Source organism: Cetorhinus maximus, chromosome 13, assembly GCF_964194155.1.
Source record: "Cetorhinus maximus chromosome 13, sCetMax3.hap1.1, whole genome shotgun sequence".
Taxonomy (NCBI): Eukaryota; Metazoa; Chordata; class Chondrichthyes; order Lamniformes; family Cetorhinidae; genus Cetorhinus; species Cetorhinus maximus.
The window spans coordinates 4,516,242-4,538,505 of record NC_135891.1 but is presented as its reverse complement, the minus strand read 5'-3'; the positions used below and the strand labels follow the sequence as shown (position 1 = coordinate 4,538,505).

At 44.4% G+C, this 22,264-nt stretch overlaps 1 protein-coding gene and 1 pseudogene across 1 annotated transcript in view; both read left to right on the top strand.

Annotated features, from left to right (window-relative positions):
* Positions 1-4,720: 4,720 nt before the first annotated feature.
* The window catches only part of timmdc1 (translocase of inner mitochondrial membrane domain containing 1), a 40,954-nt gene continuing 23,410 nt past the window's right edge, over positions 4,721-22,264 (top strand). The window contains exon 1 of the mRNA XM_078554846.1: positions 4,721-4,740. Coding sequence (XP_078410972.1) covers positions 4,736-4,740 — 5 coding nt within the window. The 5' untranslated portion in view covers positions 4,721-4,735. The remainder of the gene's footprint in view (positions 4,741-22,264) is intronic.
* LOC144688373 (actin-binding Rho-activating protein pseudogene) lies at positions 16,900-18,280 on the top strand (annotated as a pseudogene).

The following is a 22,264-nucleotide window of genomic DNA, read 5'->3' as shown; positions in this document are numbered from 1 at the left end:
CAGTGAATGGAGCAAAAAGGGTGTAGTGAATGGAGCAAAAAGGGTGTAATGAATGGAGCAAAAAGGGGGCAGTGAATGGAACAATGTGTGAGGCTAGTGGTTCATTGATAAGGATGGGGCATGTGAACATGCATTCACTTACCTTGAAGTGGGTCGTTGGGAGGTGAAGGAAGGGAAGTTCAATTTTCACATAGATTTATAGGGCCAACAATAACTTGCATTAATATATCGCCTTTAACATGATTAGCCGACTTATGGTGCTTCACAGGGGCGTTATCAAGCAAAACTTTACACTGAGGCACATAAGGAGATATTAGAACAGGTGAACAGAAGCTTGGACAAAGAGGGAGGCTTTAAGGAGAGTTTTAAAGGAAGAGAGAGAGAGAGGTAGTTGGCAAGAGGTTTGGTGGGGGGGGGGAATTCCAGAGTTTAGGACCCAGATAACTGAAGGCACAGCCACCAATGGTGAATGATGGAAACTGGGGATGCTATAAGGGACAGAACTGAAGGAACGCAGAGATCTCAGAGGGATGTAGGGCTGGTGGAGTTAGGAACGGGGAAGGCCATGGAGGTATTTGAAAATAAAGGTGAGAATTTTAAAATTAGGATATGTCTGTACTGGAGCCACTGTAGGTCAGTGAGCTCAGTAATGGGGGTTTGGTGCACACAGGAGGAAGCTATTTAGCACCTCAATCTTATTGTGGCATATTAGACCATGGCTGTTGAATCTCAACTATGGAAAGAGAAGAGACAAGTTGATGTTTTGACTATAGATATGAACCTACAACAGGTTTATTAATATAATCAGAAAAAGGGAGGGGGAGAAATCGCAGGCCAAACCCAGAGAGAATGAATAGCAACTTACATTTATATAGAGTAGGCTGCACCCTGACATCTACTGGCTGTAGTGTCAGAATATGCCAGCTCCCACTCCCTCCTCCTAACATCGCGCAATCCGATCTCATGTAAGGGTCAGGATTGAGTCTCTGGAATGTCAGGGCCAATGGGGGAGGGGACGAACATTGACAGCAGTGTTTACCTTCTACAAGGTCCATTGCAGAAACTCACCAAGGCTCCTTCGACAGCGCCTTCCAAACTCACAACCACTACCATCTAGAAGGACAAGGGCAGCAGACACATGGGAACACCACCATCTAGAAGTTCCCCTCAAAGCCACTCACTATCCTGACTTGGAAATATATCGCCGTTCCTTCATTGTCACTGGGTCAGAATCCTGGAACTCCCTCCCTAACAGCACTGTGGGTGTTCCTACACCACATGGGCTGCAGCGGTTCAAGAAGGTAGTTCTTCTCAAGGGCAATTAGGGATGGGCAATAAATGCTGGCCTGGCCAGTGAAGCCCACATCCCGTAAATGAATAAAAAAAAGGTTTTAACTCTCCTCGTGCTATGGCCCAGCCCCTGACTGACCAGCTAAGCGTATAACTTTCCTCTGTGGGGCTGGAAGGAGCTGGATTGATCCTCCAGGCTTCAAAAGGAAACTTCTGGCTTCCGCAACTCCGTGCTACCCCTCCCCAAATTCCCCAGCCACTTCCCCACCCTGCAGAAAACCCCCTCCTCCCCCCAGAAACCTCCTGCCTTGCTCCATACCTGTGGGCCACACAATTTTAACAAGCTGCCCCCTTCCACCACAATCAGCCAAGCAGCTCCCTCACTAAAGAGAAATGAGCCCCAGGAGTGGAGTTAGCTCAGAGCCTGAATTTTAGGACATTCCGATGGGAGTAATTGGCTACTTGCCTAGATTGACTTTAATTCATCCATGGCATGGGAACATTGCTGACTAGACCAGCATTTATTGCCCATCCCTAATTGCCCTTGAGAAGGTGGTGGTCAGCTGGCTTCTTGAGCTGCTGCAGTCCATGTGGTGTAGGTACACCCACAGTGCTGTTAGGGAGGGAGTTCCAGGATTTTGACCCAGTGACAGTGAAGGAACGGTCGATATATTTCCAAGTCAGGATGCTGAGTGGCTTGGAGAGGAACTTGCAGGTGGTGGTGTTCCCATGTGTCTGCTGCCCTTGTCCTTCTAGATGGAGGAGCCTTGGAAAGTTGCTGCAGAGCATCTTGTCAATGGTACACACTGCTGTCGCCATGCGATGGTGGTGGAGGGAGAGAGTATTGAAGGTGGTGGATCGGGTGCCAATGAGCAGGCTGTTCTTTCTTGCATGGGGTTGAGTTTCTTGAGTGTTATTGGAACTGCACTCATCCAGGCAAGTGGAGGGAATTCCATCACACTCCTAGTTAGGAGGAAATTAATGATGCTAAAAGAGAACACAGTAAGAATTTGCTAAACATACTTAAAATCTCCAGGCAGCCATTGATTAACAGTTGAGGATAAGCAGATGGACATTGCACACAAAGAGGCTTTGAACTTGTGTGTGATTTACACAGTTTCAAGAGATGAGCTAATGTCCAGTAACAGGCAGGACCATTCAAGTGGTGCAACAATGTAGTGAAGCCTTGAGAGCTAGACAGGAGATAAAACATAACATAAAGTTAGATTAGGTATACTCCTCTCCCAGATAGGGATGGGGTAGATGGTTTTAGCTTAGATATGAGAGGACATACAATAGATAAAGAGGGGGCTTTGATGAAACATAAACAGTTCTGAGTTGTGAGAACCAAGGTCTTTGCGTATGTGTTATAATTTTGATTGGATAATATAATTATGTATACATCATTTAGAATAATTGGTTAGCAAAATCACATGTTTATGTATTCAATAGGATAGAGTTAGTATGGAACTGGTGTGTCGGTAACCGATTGGATGTATTCAAATGCACTCAAATGCATTCTGATATGAAAAAGTACAAAAGGAATGAAATGTAATCAATCTGGGAGCCGGGTCTGTATTCTTAGCAATGAGTGCGGCTCCCTTGTATATGCTTGAATAAAACCGGTTAAAGGAAGTGTGAGTCTCTCTGGTCGCTGTGCGATCGGAGGTTGTAGCTTCTCCTCTTCAACTGGCCTATGTGGTAGTTGCAGGATTGGAGGGAATACCATCTTCACTCCTGACTTGTGCCTTGTAAATAGTGGACAGGCTTTGGGGAGTCAGGAATTGAGTTACTCGCCCCAGAGTTCCCAGTCTCTGATCTGATCTTGTAGCCACAATATTTATATGGCTAGTCCAGTTCAGTTTTTGGTCAATGGTAACCCACAGGATGTTGATAGTGGGGGACTCAGCGATGGTAATTCCATTGAACATCAAGGGGTGATGGTTGGATCCTCTCTTGTTGGAGATGATCATAGCCTGACACTTGTGTGGGATGAATGTTACTTGTCCCTTATAAATCCAAGATTGAATGTTGTTCAGGCCTTGCTGCACCTGGATACGGTTTCCTCACTTAGAACCAGAGAAACATAGAAAAGTTACAGCACAGGAGGAGGCCATTTGGTCCATCTTATCCATGCCAGCCCAAGGACACCCAGGTGCCCTTTCTAATCCCACCTTCCTGCAACCGGCCCATAGCCCTGCAGCTTACAGCACTTAAGGTGCAGATCCAGGTACTTTTTAAAAGAGTTTAGAGTTTCTGCTTCTACCACCAACTCGGGCAGCGAATTCCAGACACCCACTACCCTCTGTGTAAAAAAGTTCTTCCTCATGTCCCCCCTACACCTTCTGCCACTTATCTAGAATCTATGTCCCCTGGTTCTAGAATTCTCCACCAAGGGAAACAATTTTAACCTGTCCACTCTACCTATTCCCCTCACTTCTGTTCTTATGATGGAAGGAAGGTCATTGATGAAGATGGTTGGGCTGAGGACACTACCCTGAGAAACTCCTGCAGTGATGTCCTCGAACTGGGATGATTGACCCCCAACAACCATCTTCCTTTGTGCTAGGTATGACTCCAACCAGTGGAGAGCTTTCCCCCTGACTCCCATTAACGTGAACTTTGCTGGGACTCCCTGATGCCACACTGGATAAAATTGCTTTTATATCAAGGTCAACCAGCCCACTTCACCTCCTGAATGCAGCTCTTTTGTCCACGTTTGGACCAAGGCTGGAAAGAAGTCTGAAGCCAAGTGACCTTAACAAAACCCTAACTGTGCATGGGTGAGCAGGTTATTGATGAAAAAGCATCACTTGACCCTGCCGAGGACACCTTCCATCACTTTGCTGGTGATCGAGAGGGTTCTAGTGGGATGGGAATCGGCTGGATTGGATTTCTCCTGCTTTTTGTGGACAGGACACACCACTGTCAGGATGTTATTGAGGCCCAGAACCTTTGCTGTAGCCTGACCAGATTTATTACCTGGTGGCAGGTGGGAGTGGGAATCTTGAGGCAGGGGGGTGCAACAGTGGTCCCGTGGTGGGGTGAGGAGGGGTGGAGGAGGTATGATCTGCTGTCAGTAGGGAAGACCTGTGACAGGGTTAGAATGCTGAGGGGAGAGGGCCTGGTAAAGACTGGGGGGTGGGTGCAGGAGAGCCCAGTGTGAAGGAGACCCATGTCTGCGTTGTGAGATCTGAGGGGGCGCTCCTGCCTTCTTTGCACACAAGGAAATCTAAAACAAAATTTTTAGACTTGGCTTATAGCCCAGAAACCAGCTCCAGCCAGGTCCAGCCTGAGGAGGATTCTGTCACTGCCCCTTCCACTTAGACCTTCAACTAAAATTGCAGTCAGCCCCTCATCTGAATATTTAAGGGGAATCCACTGTCCTGCCATTCACCAGCCTAGGTTAATATTGAGAGATTGCAGGAAAGCAGTGGGGTCAGGAATGGGGTAAGTGATTCCCTCATTTTAATTGCTGTGGCTCAATGGGTAGCACTCTCGTCTCAGAGTCAAAATGTTGTTGGCTCAAATCCTACTCCAGAGAACCAAGCACAAATATCCAGGCTGACACTCTCAGTGAAGTACTGAGGGAGTGCTGCACACTGAGGACCTTCTCCAGCAACTATATCTTATGTTCTCATGTCTTTTAGATAAGATGTTATACTGAGACCCTGCCTGCCCTCTCAAATGGACATAAAATATCCTAGGCCACTATCTCAAAGTTATCCCGGGTTCCTGGCCAATGTTTATCCCTCAAACAACATCACTAACAACAGATTATCTGTTCTGTGTTCAAAGACAGAAGTTCTTTCTCAGTGAGAGTCTTGATTGAACTGATCTAAAATAGCAGCCTACACAGAGCATCCCTCACACAAACAGTGTCTACCACAGCCCGAATATTCAAATATCAGCAAACGGAAAAAAAAATTATTGTTCCTTAATGATGCTGTTTACAAATTGGTGATAAATGTACCAGGAAAATTAATTCCATTGGTGCCTTCAGCATCATTATATCTCTACAGTTTTAAAGAAAATGCAATCTATATTTACAGCAAAATCTCACAGGCTGTGAAATTTAAGCTTCCCGATAACGTCACAAGTTACGCTGCTGTCTATACTTTCTTCTTCATAATTTATTAAAGTAATTTACAACCTTCTATTTATAGAATAACGCTGTGAGGAGCTTGGCCCGATATTGAAATGTTGGCTGAGAATTACTTTCCGATCCTCTCTTGGAAATATGTCTCAGTTACTCCACCATCTCTGGGTAAAATCCTGGATCTCCCCGCATTATAAGGGCATCTTCACCATACGGAGCGCAGAGGCTCAAGAAGGAGGCTCATCATCTTCTCAAGAGGGAACTCAGGCTGTGCAGTAAGTGGTGTCCTTGGCAGCAACGCCCATATCCTACGCACATTATTCTCTAAACCAGTGAAAGGAGCTTAACCCATGTTTTTCCTGTTGTCAGTGCACAGGCTGAGAAAGTGGATCCTCAGTATGGGACAGTCAAATCAGCTGTCAACTGCAGTTGGGGATCTTTTGAACAACGGGAGATTAATTTTAGTTCTTCCAGGGAGCCAGTATGGGCACGATGGGCCCAATGGCCTCCTTCTGTTCTATATCTGTTCTACCATCTGCTGATTGTGGGAAAAAGGCAATATCATGTTGACCATTGAAATCAAATCTTCCTTCCTGAAAACTGTGGCATTTCCCGGAATACAAAAACCCTCTATTATCTCACCCAAGCAGTTAGTTTTAGCGGATGACCCAGGCCTGTGTATAAGGGATAACCAATCCAGTGCTGCCTGTTCTTATTAACCGATTAGTCCCACTCCTCCCACTCTTTACCCTTACACCTGCAACTTTTTCCTTTTCAAGTGCTTATCCTTTGGAAAGTTATCATTGGGGAGAATTTTCTCCCCGTTGAGGGTGGGGGGGGAGGATTGGGCAGGAGCTGGCGCAGGTGGGCGCACAGCCAATCGCCACCCACGATCAGCTGCATGCCGCCATTTTACATGGGTGTGCCAATGAATGCCCGCCCAGCGTGAGGCGCACCCGGGAGCGCTGAGCAGGCGGAGGGAGGAGGTTGAGTCGGGCCCTGTGCTCTTTCCCACATCTGCAGGAAAGAGCACAGAAATCTCCCTGAGGCAGCTTGATCATTTTAAATTTTAATATATAGAAAGAAATTTTAAGACGTGTTCCCTCATGTGACAGTGTCACATGGGCTGGGACATGTCAATGAACTTTACTTAAAACTTTCATTCAATTTATAAACACTTCATGAAACTTCATCCCGCCCGTGGATGAGGGTCCGTGATAAATGCAAAGGCCGCCTGGGCTCTTCATTTGGTTTGACGGCAGCATCCTTTTAGTGGCAAATACCCACTCGTGTTGCTGCACAGTAGCAGCGTGAAACAGCTAGCTTCACCTGTTGCTCAAATTTTTGAGATACCTTACCCTTCCAGGGTTATCTAAGGTAGACTGGTCACCTTTCAGGACCGAAAGTGACGACCTTCGACCCATTCATGGGTTTGCGTGATATATTCCGCGAAATGGGCTGATCAGGTTAACCGTTATCCCACAGGGTGCCTTTGATGCACCTCCTTCAGCATCAAGGTTGCACTGTGAGCAAATGGCTCGGGCCCTATTTACAAGGTGCTGATAAGACCAATCTTATAGCACTTGGAACTGTAAGAATCCCAATGGGTATATTGACCAGTGAAGCTAGGCTTGCAGTAGACCATGGTAGAGAATCCCCTAGAAGATTTCTCAACTAATACATCAAGGAAGAGGAGTTCATTTGACTGCTCCATTTCAATGGTGAATTTGAGTGCACAATGGAGCCAATTAAGACATGTAAGGAAACTAATACTCACAGCTGCGATTTAAATACAGCAAATGTATTATCCACATATCAGAGATATGTGAGGGTAGAAGGTTAGGTGTCATTCCATTGAAGACACGGTTCTCATGGAACCCAACAAAGATGTTTGCTAGAGTTGGGCCTAGAGGGGATCCTGTGGCAACACCATCTATTTGAGCATACATGATGTCATTAAAACTGAACTCAACTGCGTGAGTTGCTGAGTTCGTAAGTTCATTGAATACTGATCATGCAATAGCGGCACGATCGCCACAATATAGTGCTGCAGCCCAAATAACTATGGCTTCTTTAAGTGGAACATTGGTGAATAGGCTAGCGATGTCAAATGAGCACATGGACACAGCATTGCTATCGATATGCAAGTCCTGTGTGGCCTTCGTAAATGTGAAGGAATCCTTCACCGTGTGTTGGAAAACTTGGTCAAAGCTGGTTATAACAATTCACCCAGCCATTTGCCAACTCATGTTGCGCAGAATCAGTCATAGATAAGATGGGGCATATAGGGTGTGTCTTGGGCAGCCCATACATATGTGGACGCAGCCAGCCATGAGGATGAACCCTAGTTGGTGGCATAGTGGTAATAACCCTGGGCTAGTAATCCAGAGGGTCCCAGGCTAATGCTTTGGGGACACAGGTTTAAATCCAAATCCCACCACAGCAGCTGGTGGAGTTTAAATTCAGTTAAAAGTCTGGAATATAAAGCTAGACTCAGTCAGTGATGGTGACCACAAAACTATCAATTGTCATAAAAACCCATCTGGTTCACTCATGTCCCTTTAGGGAAGGAAATCTCCTGGTCTGGCCTACGTGTGACTCCATATCCAGACAACGTGGTTGACTCTTAACTGAAAAGCAAGCCACTTAGTTCAAGGACAATTAGGGATGGATGACAAATGCTGGCCTTGCCAGAGATGCACGCATCCCACAAAAGAGTAAAGAAAGAAAATGCTTCTTAAACCAAGTTTTGACCAGGTTTTTGGTCACCTGCCCTAATATCTCCTTATCTGACTGACTATGAAATTTCATCGTGCTCCTGTGAAGCACCTTGGGCCATTTTATTATGCCAAAGCTGCAATATGAACATGAGGTGATGTTGCTGGTGATTATAACTGACAGTGGTAAGATTGCTGGGTTCATGAAATGTGAAGCAGATATTTCCACTCGCCTGCCTTGGGGGTGATGTTCAATTTACGCTGAGTGTAAAACTATCATTGCTGGCCAGACATCATGATCAAAACCACTTTATTTTCCTTGCTCCCTTCTCCCCCTATTTCCTGCAACAACCTTTGCCACATGATGGCCCAGGTCTTTCTTAGGTGGGGCATCTCATGGGGCGTCATGTTAGTTGGACTTTTTTCTCTCACCTTTCACCTTGAAATGACCTGCACCATAAAGGACTGGAGGTGAAGCGAAGAACATGAACCTCAGTGAACGACAAGACCAACAGTCTATCGCCTTAAAGGGATAGGGATTAGTGATTGAGAAAGAAACGCAAGAATGACGGAGTCGGAAATCATGTGAATTAGAGGCAGGTACAGAAAAAGAAATAAAGAGAGGGAAAAAAAGATTGGATGAAATGGGAGAGAATTACATGGACTATTAATCATAGTAACCCAGGGGGGGTGTGGGTTCAAATCCCACTGTGGCAACTGGTGGAATTTAAATTCAATTAATAAATTTGGAATTAAAAGCTACTTTCAGTAATGGTGACCATGAAGCCATCGTCAATTGTTGTAAAAACCCATCTGGTTTACTAATGTCCTTTAAGGAAGGAAATCAGCCATCCTCACCAGGTCTGGCCTATATATGACTCCAGACCTGCAGCAATGTAGTTGACTCTTATCTGCCCTCTGAAATGGTGTTGCAAACCACTCAGCTCAAAGGCAATGAGGGATGGGCAATAGATGCTTGCCTTGTCAGTGACGCCCATGTCTCATGAAAGAATAAAATTAAGTAAGTTACAGAGTGCGGAAACAGGCCATTCAATCCAAGCTGGTTTTTAAAAGAGACAGAAATTGGAAAAGAATTAAAACATTTAAAATTTCAAACTTTTAAAGACAGAGAGCGGAGCAGCGTGAGAAGGGCAGTGATGGTGGGAGATAAAACCCGGCAGCAGAGAGCCCCTTCAACCTGTTTCTACCTGTCAGAGCCAAAGTGTGGCATCAAAGGAAAACAGGTAGGTGATTGGTGGGCATCTCTTCCATGTCTCTTTTGATTGGCCAAGTGGTTTAAATCAGGAGACTTTATTACAGCTGAAGAGTACAGTTAAAATATTCACTTTTAAAATATTTAACACTCAGATTAACTAATTAAATAGAATAGAGATGGCTGGGCAGGTGATGTGTTGCAGCTGCAGTATGTGGGCACTGGTGGGTGCCAGTGTGGTCCATGGTGACCACATCTGCAGCAAGTGTTGGCTGCTCGAGGAACTTCAGCTCAGAGTTGAGGAACTGGACTCCAAGCTGTGGACACAGCAACACATCAGGGAGGGGGAGAGTTATCAAGAGACTATGTTTCAGGAGACAGTCACACCCCTTAGATTAATTACATCAAATTTGGACCGTGGTCAGGGACAGGAGGATGTGACTGCAAGTGAGGCAGGTATGGGGGTCCAAAACTTAGCTTTGGAGGAGCCTCAGCCAGTGCCCTTGTCCAGTAGGTATGAGGTTCTTGCTCCTGGTGTGGACGAGGGCACAGACTGCAGGGAGGATGAGTGAACTGACCACTGTGGTACAGAGCGCCATTCAAGTGGGGGGAGAAAAGAGAAATGTAGTAGTAATAGGGGGTAGCATAGTTAGGGGAATAGACACTGTTCTCTGCAGCAAAGACAGAGAGTCCTGAAGGCTGTGTTACCTGCCTGGTGCCAAGGTTAAGGACATCCCTTCTGGTCTGGAGAGGAACTTGAAGTGGGATCAGATGGATCCAGTTGTTGTGGTCCACGTAGGTGCCAATAACATAGGTGGGACTAGGAAAGAGGTTCTGTTGAGGGGCTATGAGCAGCTTGGAGATGGTTCAGAGGAGGTTTACTAGATTGATACCTGGAATAAGTGGGTTGTCTTATGAGGAAAGGTTAGACAGACTGGGATTGTTTCCACTGGAGTTTAGAAGAGTGAGGGGTGATTTGATTGAAGTATACAAGATCCTGAACGGTCTTGACAAAGTGGATGTCAAAAGGATGTTTCCTCTTGTGGGTGAGTCCAGAACAAGGGGGCACTATTTTAAAATTAGGGGTCGCCCTTTTAGGACAGAGATGAGGAGAAATTTTTTCTCTCAGAGGGTTGTGCAACTTTGGAATTCTCTGCCTTAGAAGGTGGTGGAGGTGGGGGTCATTGAATATTTTTATGGCAGAGGGAGATAGATTTTTGTTAGGCAAGGAGATCAAAGGTTATCAGGGTTAGATGGGAATGTGGAAACTGAAACACAAGAAGATCAGCCATAATCTCATTGAATAGTGGAGCAGGCTCGAGGGGCCAAATGGTCCTCTCCTGTTCCTATTTTTTATGTTCTTATGTGCTTAAATTAAAAAGCAGAACCACAAAGGTAATAATCTCCAGATTACTCCTGAGCCATTTGCAAATTGGCGTAGGGTAAATAAGATTAGAGAGGTAAATGTGTGACTCAAAGATTGGTGTGGGAGGAATGGGTTCCAATTCATGGGGAACTGGCACCAGTACTGGGGAAGGAGAGAGCTGTTCTGTTGGGTCAGGCTTCATTTGAACCATGCTGCAGCCAGTGTCCTGGCGAATTGTATAACAAGGGCTGTAGATGGGACTTTAAACTAATTAGTCAGGGTGGAGGGTTCAATTGAAGAGGAGTTTAAAAACTCAAAAAAAAAACGAGAGAGCAGAGGTGCAGGGTAGTGAAGAGGCAAACGATAATCAAAGTGTGACAGGAAGGGGCAGAAAATATAAGCAGAGGAGTGCAGCAGAAATTAGAACTAGAATGAGTAATAATGATAAAAAGGCAAAGCTTTAGGCTCTTTATCTGAATGCACGCAGCATTTGTAACAAAATAGATGAGTTGATGGCACAAATAGAAATAAATGGATATGACCTAATAGCTATTACAGAGACGTGATTGCAGGGTGACCAAGACTGGGAACTCAATATTCAAGGGTATTTGACATTCTAGAAAAATAGGTGAAAAGGAAAAGGAGGTGGGGTAGCTTTGTTAATAGAGGAAAGTAGCAGTGTGGTGGTGAGTAGTGATATAGGTGTAATAGATCGCGATGTGGAATCAGTTTGGGTGGAAATAAGGAACAGAAAGGGGAAGAAGTCACAGGTGGGAGTCGCCTATAAGCCCCCGAAGAGTTGCCTCACTGTAGCACAAAGTATAAGTCTGGAAATAATGGAGGCGTGTAAGAAGTGCATTACAATTGTCATAGATTATCTTAATCTGCATATTGACTGGACAAATCAGATTGGCAGGGGTAACATGAAAGATGAATTTGTAGAATGCATCAAGTATTGTTTCTTTGAGCAATACGTTGCACCTACCTGGGATTTTAGATCTAGTAATGTGTAATGAGGTGGGATTAATAAGAGATATCATAGTTAAGGATTCTCTAAGGGGGCAACGATCACAACATGGTAGAATTTCAAATTCAGTTTGAGGACAAGCAACTTGGGTCTCAAACCAGTGTCCTCAACTTAAATAAGGGAAATTACAGAGATATGAAAAGAGAGTTGTCTAAAGCGGCCTGGGAAAGTAGACGAAGGGGAAGGTCAGTGGATGAGCAGTGGCAGACATTTAAGCAGATATTTCATAACGCTCAGCAAAAATTTATCCCAGTCAAAAAGAAGGACTCGATGAGAAGGATGAGCCACCCATGGTTAACAAAGGTGGTCAAGGAGAGTATCCAATCAAAAACTAAGGCATACAAAGCAGCAAAAACTAGTGGTAGACCAGAGGATTGGGAATTTTTTTTACAAACCAGTAGCAGATAACTAAAAAGCTAATAAAGTGGGAGAAAATTGATTATAAAAGTAAATTGGCAAGAAGTATAAAAACAAACAGAAAGGGCTTCTATGGGTATATAAAAAGAAAGAGAGTAGCTAAAGTGAGCATGGGACCCTTGGAGGATGCAACTGGAGAACTGATAACAGGGAACAGGGAAATGGTAGATAATTTAAGCCAATATTTTGCATCGGTCTTCACGGTGGAGGACACTATAAACATTCCAAAGGTATCAGATAAGCAAGGAGCTAATGGGAGGAAAGATCTTGTAACAGTTTCTATCACGAGGGGCAAAGTATTTGACTAACTAATGGGACTAAAGGCAGACAAGTCACCAGGACCTGATGGCCTGCATCCAACGGTTTTAAAGGAAGTGGCTGCAGAGACAGTGGAGGCATTGGTCGAAATATTCCAGAACTCACTGGATTTCGGGAGGGTCCCAATGGATTGGAAAACTGCTAATGTGACGCCCCTGTTCAAGAAGGGAGGGAGACAAAAAGCAGGAAACTATAGGCCAGTCAGCCTAACATCTGTCATTGGGAAAATGCTAAAGTCCATTTTTAAGGAAGAAATAGCAGGACATTTAGAGAAGGTTAACACAATCAAACAGAGTCTACGTGGGTTTGTGAAAGGGAAATCATGTTTGACAAATTTGCGAGAGTTCTTTGAGGATATCAGAAGCAGAGTTGATTAGGGGAACTGGTAGATGTAGTGTACTTGGATTTCCAGAAGGCATTTGATAAGGTTCCACATAAAAGGTTATTGCACAAGATAAGAGCTCACGGTATTGGGGGTAATGTATTAGCATGGATTGAGGATTGGTTAACACACAGAAGACAGAATCAAGTTTAATGGGTCATTTTCAGGTTGGAAAGATGTAACTAGTGGAGCGCCACAAGGATCAGTCCTAGGGCCTCAATTATTTACTATCTATATTAATGACTTGGAGGAGGGGGCAGAGTGTATTGTATCCAAATTTGCTGACAGTACAAAAATAGGTGGGAGGGCATGTTGTGATGAGGATATAAGGAATCTGCAAGGGGATATATATAGGTTGAGTGAGTGGGCAAAAACCTGGCAAATGGAGTTTAATGTAGAAAGTATGAGGTCCAGCACTTTGGTAGGTAGAATCAAAAGGCAGGCTATTATTTAAATGGAGAGAGACCCAAAAAAGTGCAGCTCAGAGGGATCTGGGTGTTCTTGTGCATGAAACACAAAAAGTTAGCATGCAGGTGCAGCAAGTAATTGAGAAGGCAAATAGAATTTTGGCCTGTTTTGCTAGGAGATTGGAATTTAAAAATAGGGAAGTCTTGTTACAATTATACAGGGTGTTGGTGAGGCCACACCTGGAGTACTGTGGACAGTTTTGGTCCCAGTATTTAAGGAAGGATATACTGGCATTGTAGGAAGTTCAAAAGAGATTCACTAGGCTGATTCCTGGGATGGAAGGGTTGACTTATCAAGAACGGCTAAACAGGTTAGGCCTTTATTCATTAGAGTTTAGAAGAATGAGGGGTGATCTTATTGAAACGTACAAGATTCTGAGGGGGCTTGACAGGGTAGATGTTGAGAAGATGTTTCCACTAGTTGGGGCATCTTGAACTAGGGGACATAGTTACAGAATATGGGGACATTCACTGGAGACGGAGATGCGAAGGAATTTCTTCTCTCAGAGGGTAATGAATGTCTGGAATTCTCCACCCCAGAGATTTGTGGAGGCTAGATCACTGAAAGTATTTAAAGGGGAGTTAGATAGATTTTTGAAATATTGGGGAGTTGAGGGTTATGAGGAGCTGGCACGAAAGAGGAGTTGAGGCCTGGGGCAGATCAGCCATGATCTTATTGAATGGCAGGGCAGGCTCGAGGGGCTGAAAGGCCTACTCCTGCTCCTATTTCTTATGTTCTTATGTTCTTGGAGCAATTTACTACCTGTGGGAACAAGACTCCACTTTTCAATTGTTTCCTGTCTGGGAAAGAGGGGTTAAGTTGTATTGCAGGAGCATAAATCTGCTCATTAAAAAGATACTTACACTGTTAAGTGCCAGCCCTAACTTTCTGCAGAAAGTTTAACGGGTAATTAATGTGTCGATGCAACAGCTTCGCAACCCACACTGTGAGGCTGATGGCGACTGGCACAAGTTGTTCTGAAACTTGGGGTGACCCATCGCTCATGGGGCAACTCTCCCTCTCCTCGAGATGCTGGTCAGTTTGCTCATTAATGACGGCAAGCATTATTAAACTCACCATTTTTCTGGCAGCAAAATCTGGTGAAGCTGATGCGGCCCCTTTAAGGTTAGACAAGCCCATTGCTACTTTTCTGGACATGATGTCAACAGGTAAGAAACTGTAAACACGGAATGAGCTGAAAGCAGACTGTGACTCACAAGAGCCACCCGTGCTTGTAATCTAGTGTTATGGATTAGTGATACATAGCTTTGGAGATTGCAAGCATACTGCACCTGCACAAAAATATCACACAGGTCACTCTGCAATCATTTTCCTGTCTATTGTGTCTCATTGCCTCATCCCAGAGGTATTTCCATTGAGCGTTTTGTATGTGCAGTCTCCCCGCCACTTACACCATCCACCTTGATCACCGCCTGTTCTCGAACAAAGTGCCACAGGATGTGCTGCTTTAACCCTCTGGCAGGCACCAATTAGCTTCTTGTATCCTTCCTGCCTCCCAAGCCTTGCCCTGTGCTGTGCATCACTCCAGCTACCACAGTCCTGACTCGATAATAATCCATGGCAAAGACGCAGTTTTATCATGCGTGTCATCTTGAGGGCAAATCTCGCTAACGCCAACATGCCCGTTATAAGCTCTAGAGCCTAGTCTATCAATAATTCCCCAATTCTCCTCACCCCCATGTTATCAGTTTCACCTGACACATGCAGCTAATGGCACCTGAATTAAGACATCACAGAAACTGCAGCGAAAACAGAAAATGCTGAGTAAGTCAGGCAGGTTCTGCGGTGAGAGAAACAAGCTTGGAAAATTTCAGCTATCTCGCTTAGGTTTTTAATTCCACTTATGCATTTTTCTGTAATCAACCCCAGGGTTTACATATTGGGCCAATAGCCTTTCATCAGAACTCTGAACTTTTTGAATCTGTCTAGCAAGGACTGAATAGCTGGAAGATCAGCTGTACCTGTCCAAATTAATGGTTCAAGGCAATAGCACATGTCCTACCCTCCTGTGTTTATGGATCGAAATACAACACTAAGCACAGCTGGTAGTGCATTGAAGCTGATGTGGCCCACAAAGATGCTTGTTAACATTGCCAGTCAGAATCATAGAGTAGTACAGCACAGAATGAGGCCATTTGACCCATCAAGTCTGTGCCAGCTCTTTCAGAGAACAATCAGACTCACCTGCTTTTCCACATTTGCTGAAATACTTTCTCCTTCTACAATCAGGCAGTGCATTCCAAATCTAAACCACTAATAGCACAAAAACATCTTTCCACAATTGCCTCTGGTTCTTTTGTCAATCATTTTAAATTCTGATAAACTGAAGCTGATAAATTATTGACTACAATAAATGCTAGCAAAGACCTAGCAACTCAAAGCAACTCCACAAGATTCCTTCAACAGGCCTTTCAAACCCACGACCGCTACCATCTAGAAGGATGAGGGCAGCAGACACATGGGAACACCACCACCTGGAAGTTCCCCTCCAAGTCACTCACCATCCTGACTTGGAACGACATCACCGTTCCTTTACTGTCGCTGGGTCAAAATCCTGAAACTCCCTCCCTAACAGCACTGTGGGTGTACCTACACCACATGAACTGCAGCAGTTCAAGAAGGCAGCTCACCACCACCTTCTCAAGGGGCAATTAGGGATGGGCAATAAATGCTGGCCCAGACAGCGACGCCCACATCCCATGAACGAAGAAATTTTTAAAAACCTGACAAATCGTTACAATTGACCCTCGTTAACCTGAACCGTGTGGCTTCACAGGCCACTTCTTAGAGCAGTTAACAGTCAAGCACTCTGGTGGGGGCATCACATAAAGCCTAGACTGGGTGAGGATAACCGTTAAAGAACATTCATAAAACAAGGAGCAGGAGTAGGCTATTCAGCCCTTCGAGCCTGCTCCGCCATTCTATATGATCATGGCTGATCTTCTATCCCAACACCATATTCCCACTTTCTCTCCATACCCCTTGATGCCCCTAATATCTAAAAACTTAAAATCCAATAAATTAATATCCAAAGAACCCAGCCCAATCGGGTTTTTAAAAGACAGTCAAACAACTTCATAGTCATTTTCACCGATCCCATTTTTTAATTTCCATATCTTTGAAAAGTATTAAATACTCAAACTGTCTTGGTGGGATATAAACTCGCATCCCCTGGATTATTAGTTTAAGCCACAGGGTAACTGGTCCGGTAACATGACTACAAGATTGCCATATCATATTTGCCCTGCGTATTTTTTCCACTGTTGTGGTGTTGCCTTACTCCAGATAACAGTGTTTTTATCTTGAGAGCGGCTTTGCTGGACTTGAATTCATTAGATCAGATAGTCTGCACTATTCAGGCACCCTTCCACCTGTCACTTCAATAAAGAACGTAAGACGGTAGCTTGACATATTTTTGCATACTCTGGAACACAGCCAAGCAGTAAGAGTGAAAGCTCATCTGTGAGGGGTACATTTCCATGTGTGTGAGTCAGATGGGACCCGGGCCCTGTCCTGAAACTGAAATACCTCTCATACTTTAGAAATACCTTCCAGTCAACGTTCTATATAAAGCGGCTGAAATCACTCTCATTCAGCACTGGGTTAAATCTCGACAAGGCTGAACTTTCAGTGCCTCACTCTCCGTGCTCCCCACACAACAATGAACACTGAGCTCAGGTCCCCAAGACCAGTCAGCAAAGCCATCAAGAAATTCAGGTGCGTCTCTTTGGTGAGCAGTTTGACCAGGAACTGGCAGAAATGGGCAAGTGACCATTCGCACAAACAGAACGCAGAGCCTCAAGGCTGGCTACCCGAGGGCTTTAAAGATGAGGATCCTGTCGAGCATAACAAGCAGCAACAGTCAGTAAAGGTGCCCCAATCCCAAAGCACCTTCAACTGTGGAAATGTGGATTCCAGCAAGGAGCTAAATGGATCTCAAGGAACTGAATCGACCATCAGGACCATTCCAGTCACTAAAACAGTTGGCATCAGATCCACTTCAGGAGGCAATGAGATGGTGAGTTTTATGGCCGGTCGGTTCAATCAGGCGGTGCCAGACGTGGCACCGAAACCATTTTTGGGCAACAGGTCACCAACCAGAAGGCGGTTGTGTCAGACCAAGGCATCAGAGATCTCACAATCATGGGAGAAGGAAGGGAAAGAGCTATTCAACTTCAACAGCAGTGTGGACAGCAAAGATGGAAGCAATGGGGGAGAGAAAAGGAAAGAGGGAAATGAGGAAGAGTCCAAGGAGAATGATGGGGTAGCTGACCGAGGGAAGAGGATGAGGTCAATCCCACGTGCCCAGGTGCGCACAATGGACGACCTGAAGAAGGCCTGGCTGAGATGGGCTGATGATCACGTCGAGAGGCAAAAGACCAACCCTTTCAGCGATGACTTTGACTATGATTACGCCAAAGGCCTCCGATTGAAGAAGGGAGATCAAGGCTACGGGCAGCCGAAGGAGGGTTCCAAGACAGCGGAGAGAGGCCAGCGAGCTCAGGAACATGTCCAGAAAGAAATAAAGGAGATGTGCTTCATTATCAGGAACATGGGGACACAGGGGAGGGATGGGAAGACCAGGGTTACCTTTGGTGAACTGTTTGACAGATACGTCACTGTCTCAGATAAAGTCGTTGGGATTTTGATGAGGGCTAGGAAACATGGACTGCTGGATTTTCAGGGTGAAATGTTATGGAAGGGAGAGCACGATGATATCATTATTACTCTTAATGATTAACGATGGTCCAGAGGTTTAGAATCAAATGCATTGCACTTGCACTGTTTGGTTCTTAAAGATTTCTTTCAAAATGAAAGCACATTATCTCCTTGAATTAGATTGGTTGGGTTTGAGACTCCAAACATGCAGACTGTTTTGTATTTTCTTTCAATGGTTGCATTTCTGATTTATTATGTCAGCTGTTTCAATCAAAATAAAGATGAGTTGTGCTGAAGATTTAACGCATTGTCCATCATGTCTGACAAAGGGGTTATTTTTAAGTAGGCTGTAGATTATTTATTAAATAGATTATTAGATTAAAGATGATTAAATTAAAGATTATTAAGTAGATTATTTTTATGGCAGACGAATAGGGAGAGGTTTAGGGAGGCAATCCCGGAGTTTAGGGCCCAGGTAGCTGCAGGCATGGTCACCAATGGTGCAGCGATTATTATTGAGGATGCTCAAGAGGCCAGAATTTTTGGAGCGTTGCAGGGGTGGAGGAGGTTACATAGGTAGGGAGGGGTCCCATGGAAGGATTTGAATACTGTACAAAGCACTACCCACCCCCCCTCCCACCTCACCCACAGAAATGCACAGTCATCTTATCTGATATTTATAAATTGCTGGGACAGAGCTAGAGATGGATTGAAAAGGGAGTAAGACTCAAGGCAGCAACATAGGTCATTTAAAACAAAGAGCGAGTGAGCTGTGGACTTTATTTAAATCAGAACACGGAGACTTCATTTAAAAAGAGTGCAGAGAGCAGCTGATTGGTGAGTTGGATTGGTGAGTATTTTTAGTCTTTAGATTAAAATTAAGGTCTATAGTTAGGGTTTAGATCTCTAGTTTTTATTTCTCTTTCTTAAAAATAGCCTAAGTATAAGATCAATACTGGTGTAAACAATTAAATTCAATAAAGTGTAAAGAGCAGGGACACTAGAGTAATTAATTAATAGATTAAATAAGATAGCGATGGCAAGGCAGGTGACGTGTTGCTGGGCACCAAGTGATTCAAAGCGAACACATCTGTAGTAAATGTTTGCAGCTCAAAGAACTTCGGATCCGAGTTGAGGAGCTGGAGTCTGAGCTGCAGACATTGCGCTACGTCAGGGAGGGGGGTGGAAAGTTACCTGGACACTTTGCTCGAGGAGATGGTCGCACGTCTCAGATTAGGCAATTCAAACTGGGTCTGTGATCAGGGACAGGAGGGTGTGACTGAAGGTGAGGCAGGTATGGGGACCCGGGGGTAGCATTCGAGGAGCCTCGGCCCCTGCAACAGTCCAAAGTTATGAGGTTCTTGCAAGCTGTGTGGACAAGAGCAGGGACTGCAAGGAGGATGAGTGAACTGACCACAGCACCATGGTAAAGGAGCCACTCAAGTAGGGGGAGGATATAGGAACATAGTAGTGGTAGGGGACAGTATAATTAGGGGGATTGATACTGTTCTCTGCAGCCGTGAGCGTGAGTCCTGGAGGCTGTGTTGACTGCCCAGTGCCAGGGTTAAGGACACCTCCTCAGGGCTGGAGAGGTACTTGGAGTGGGAGGGGAGGGATCAGTTGTCGTCATCCAGGTTGGGACCAAGGACGTTGATAGTACTAGAAAGGAGGTTCTGCTGAAAGAACTTGAACAGTTAGGAGCTAAATTAAAAAGCAGAACCTCCAAGGTAATAGTCTCGGGATTACGATCTGAGCCACGGGCAAACTGGCATAGGGTAAATAAAGTCTAGGAGTTAAATGCGTGGCTCAAAGATTTGTGTGGGAGGAATGGATTCAGTTTATGGGGCACCGGCACCAGTATTAGGTAGAAGGGAGCTGTTCCAGTGGGACAGGATTCACTTGAACTGTGCTGGGACCAGTGTCCTGGCGAATCGAATAATCGGGCCGTTGAGAGAGCTTTAAACTAAATAGATGGGGGTGAAGGTTCTGGAGAGGAGATACGTGCGCTTACAATGCAGAAGGATATGGCAGCATTGCAGGGCAGCTTTAGGTAATGATACCCAGAGTGTAACAGGAAGGGACAGAGTGTATAAACATAAAAAAACAGCAGCAAATAGGGTCAGAGGGGGAAAAATGGTAAAAAGGCAAAATTAATGGCTCTTTACTTAAATGCATGAGGTACTCAGAACAAAATAAATGAATTAACGGCACAAATAGAGATTAATGGGTATGATCTTATAGCCATTACAGAGACATGGTTACAAGGAGATCAAAGCTGGGAACTAAATATTCAGGGATATGTGACTTTTCAAACGGACAGGCAGGAAGGAAAGGGTGGTGGGGTAGCTTTGTTAGTACAAGACGGAATAAGTGTGATAGCAAGAAATGATATTGGATCGGAAGATGTAGAATCCATATGGGTGGAGGTAAGAAATAACAAGGGGAAGAAGACACTGGTGGGAGTAGTCTATAGGCCCCCTAACAGTAGCTATGCTGTTGGACAGAGAATAAATTAGGAGATAATGAGGCCATGTTAAAAAGGCAGTATATTAATCATGGGTGACTTTAATCTCCATGTAGATTGCGAAAATCAAATTGGCATAGGTAGCCACAAGCAAGAATTCATAAAGTATATTCGGGATAGTTTTCTAGAACAACATGTTGTGGATCCAACCAGGGATCAGGCTATTTTGGATCTGGTGATGTGTGATGAGACAGGTTTAATAAATGATCTCAGAGTAAAAGATCCGCTGGGAAACAGTGACCATAACATGGATGAATTTAGCATTCAGTTTGAGAGTGAGAAACTTAGTTCAGAAACATCTGTGCTAAGCTTAAATAAGGGTAATTACAAAGGAACGAGGGCAGAGCTGGCTGGAGTGGACTGGGAAAGGAGTTTAGCAGAAAAGACGGTTGATGAACAATGGCAGACGTTTAAGAAAATAGTTCATGACTCACAACAAAGGTATATCCCAGTGAGGAAGAAGGGTTGTAGGAAGGGGATAAACTAACCATGGTTAACCAAGGAAGTCAAGGATAGCATCAAATTGAAAGAAAAAACATACAATGTGGCAAAGATTAGTGGTAAGCCAGAGGATTGGGAAAGTTTTAAAACCAACAGAAGATGACCAACAAAATAATAGAGGGAGAAAATAAACTTTAAGGGTAAACTAGCAAGTAATATAAAAACAGGCAGTAACAGCTTCTTTAAATATATAAAAAGGAAGAGAGAGGCCAAAGTCAATATAGGCCCCTTAGAGAACAAGACTGGGGAAATAATAATGGGGAACCAGGAAATGGCAGAGGAGTTGAATAAATACTTTGCATCAGTCTTCACGGTAGTAGACACTAATAGCATTCCAAAAATACTAAATAATCAAGGGGCAAAAGGTGAGGAGGAAATAAATACAATAACTATCACTAGAGAAAAAGTACTAGGGAAACTCTTGGGGCTAACGGCCGATAAGTCCCCTGGACCTGATGGGTTGCATCCTAGGATATTAAAGGAAGTAGCTACAGAGATAGTGGATGCACTGGTAGTAATTTTCCAAGAGTCCTTAGATTCCGGAAAAGTCCCAGAGGATTGGAAAACTGCCAATGTAAAACCCTTATTCAAAAAGGGAGACAAAAAACAGGTAACTATAGGCCATTTAGCTTAATATCTGTCATTGGGGAAATGTTGGAGTCTATTATAAAGGATGTAATAGCAGAGCATTTAGAAATGCATAATCTAATCAAGCATAGTCAGCATGGCTTCATGAAGGGGAAATCATGCCTGACAAATTTATTAGAATTCTTTGAGGTAACAAGCAAGATAGATAAAGGGGAACAAAAACAGAAATACCTGGAAAAACTCAGCAGGTCTGGCAGCATCGGCGGAGAAGAACAAAGTTGACGTTTCGAGTCCTCATGACCCTTCAACAGAACTAAGTAAAAATAGGAGAGGGGTGAAATATAAGCTGGTTTAAGGTGGGGGGGGGTGGGGAGTGAGAAGTTGAGGGGGGTGGGTGGTTGTAGGGACAAGCAAGCAGTGCTAGGAGCAGATAATCAAAAGGTGTCAAAGACAAAAGAATAAAGAGGTGTTGAAGGTGGTGATATTATCTAAAAGAATGTGCTAATTAAGAATGGATAGCAGGACACGTCTCTGTCTCTGGCTCACCCCACGTGGATTTCAACTGAAATTCCAACCCTCTTGTTTTGAACCCACCCAGGATTACAGGTATCTCCGGGACATAAAACGTTTCTCGGACTGCTGTTCCCGTCGCATTCTGAGATCCACACTCAGTG